The following is a 1,733-nucleotide window of genomic DNA, read 5'->3' as shown; positions in this document are numbered from 1 at the left end:
ATTGATGATAACATTATTAACAGAGCAGAAGACCACCCATCCTTGTACAACCTAACTTAATATTACTTGTCAAAATTTGAATATAAAGTACTCATTACAATCCATACTATAAAAATTTTGGCGATTATTGTTTTTCTCCTCCAAAAATAATGTTATTATATTAATTGATTAATATATCATACATTTTCAATAAGGTTGTTTATTATTTTTATATTACTTATTGTAGGGTTATAATTGAAAGAATTCAATCAATCAATTTTCTAAATTAATTAAAAAATTTTCCTTTTTACTTACCAATAATACTATTACAAGTGAGAACACTTACTAAATCGTCATTTAATATGGATGCTGCACAGCATATACAAGGTAATACCGTCAAATATTATTTTAAAGGCAGTTCAAGCAAAGCAGACGTCATTAGCGCCGTTTCTAATCAAGTCATGGAGGAGAATAAAACTTATACAAAGTATGATCCAAGCCGACAATTGAATTTAGCCAAAGTACAAAATCAACGCGAAAATATGATACTCAAAGAGAAAATTAGTCAACTAAATCGTGAAGGTGCTCATCGCTTGAGCAATATATCGAGTGAACAAAAATTATTTAAGAAAAAACAACAAAACCTTAAAAAGTCTAAAATAACATCCGATCACGATACGGCTAACCAACAAGATAATCATCATCGCCATAATAAAGGTCATTCTAACGGTCATCATCATTATCATCGTCATCATGATAGCAATTTGCCTAGTATTTCAGGCCATAAAATTTGCCAAGAAAAAACTTGGATTGTGGTCGATTACGACAATCGCGATAGTAATGTTAATAGGGAACAAGATCTTAAAAGAAATATCGCTCTATCCAAGAGTTCATCATCAACGGATATTGTCTTATTACCATTAGAAAATTATAAGAAAAATTTAGTGGCATCATCAAATCATAATTCCGCTAATGCTAAAGTGTCCAACGCACATCGATCGCAAGAGCACACAGTGAAGATGCCGCCAATTGAACAAAATCAACATCGTAATAATATTGGTCAAACTAATGAATCCAATAGATCAAGTATGGAAAATCTACCTGCATTAATATCCAATAAGAAAGACATTATCGAAAATCGTTTATTATCTAGTAAGCGCGATAGAGCGGATAGTGGTAATAGGAAAAATAATAATGATAAAAAAGATGAACCCAGTGCTAACCATACTCATCAACTATATCCTCAAATAAATACATCGACCAACATTTCTGGTAAGATTACTAAAGCTGATTTAAAGAAGAATGAAAATCTACGAAAAATGATGGAAGAATTAAGTAAGTGTACGTACTTACGGCATCCCAAATGCAACTCTGATAATGCAGCATTTCCCCCAGTATTGGAGATTCAGAGTAAGCCAGTTTGGACGTTAACTGGATAATTTTTTCGTACTTCCACAGTCATATACCTACTTATCAAATTCTATTCCATCGGAATTAAATAGGATTCTCCTACTCCTGAATAGAACTAAAAGTTGATAAGCGCTGTAAATAAGTGGAGTTAAGTGTTTCGAAGTATTTTTTGTAGGTGATGATAATGATATCAAACTGATTTACTTTCGATGACTATTAAAATACAGCATAAATTTGTAACTTATTCCATCTTTAACAACTACCTCCGATCGATTATAAGTGTATAAATTGGCCTTATCGAAAGTTTCAAAATTATGATAGAAATACATTTATTTCATTTCAAC

At 31.2% G+C, this 1,733-nt stretch overlaps 1 protein-coding gene across 1 annotated transcript; it reads left to right on the top strand.

The window, feature by feature from the left end:
• Positions 1 to 341: 341 nt before the first annotated feature.
• TRIADDRAFT_54256 (uncharacterized protein) lies at positions 342 to 1,418 on the top strand (the record flags this gene model as incomplete). The annotated part of the gene is made up of 1 exon (XM_002110844.1): positions 342 to 1,418. One exon carries the CDS (start codon positions 342 to 344, stop codon positions 1,416 to 1,418), a length of 1,077 nt encoding a protein of 358 aa, XP_002110880.1.
• Between the last annotated feature and the right edge of the window lie 315 nt (positions 1,419 to 1,733).

The sequence above is a fragment of the Trichoplax adhaerens genome, genomic scaffold, assembly GCF_000150275.1.
Source record: "Trichoplax adhaerens TRIADscaffold_3 genomic scaffold, whole genome shotgun sequence".
Classification (NCBI taxonomy): Eukaryota; Metazoa; Placozoa; class Uniplacotomia; order Trichoplacea; family Trichoplacidae; genus Trichoplax; species Trichoplax adhaerens.
This window is presented reverse-complemented; position numbering and strand designations above follow the sequence as displayed.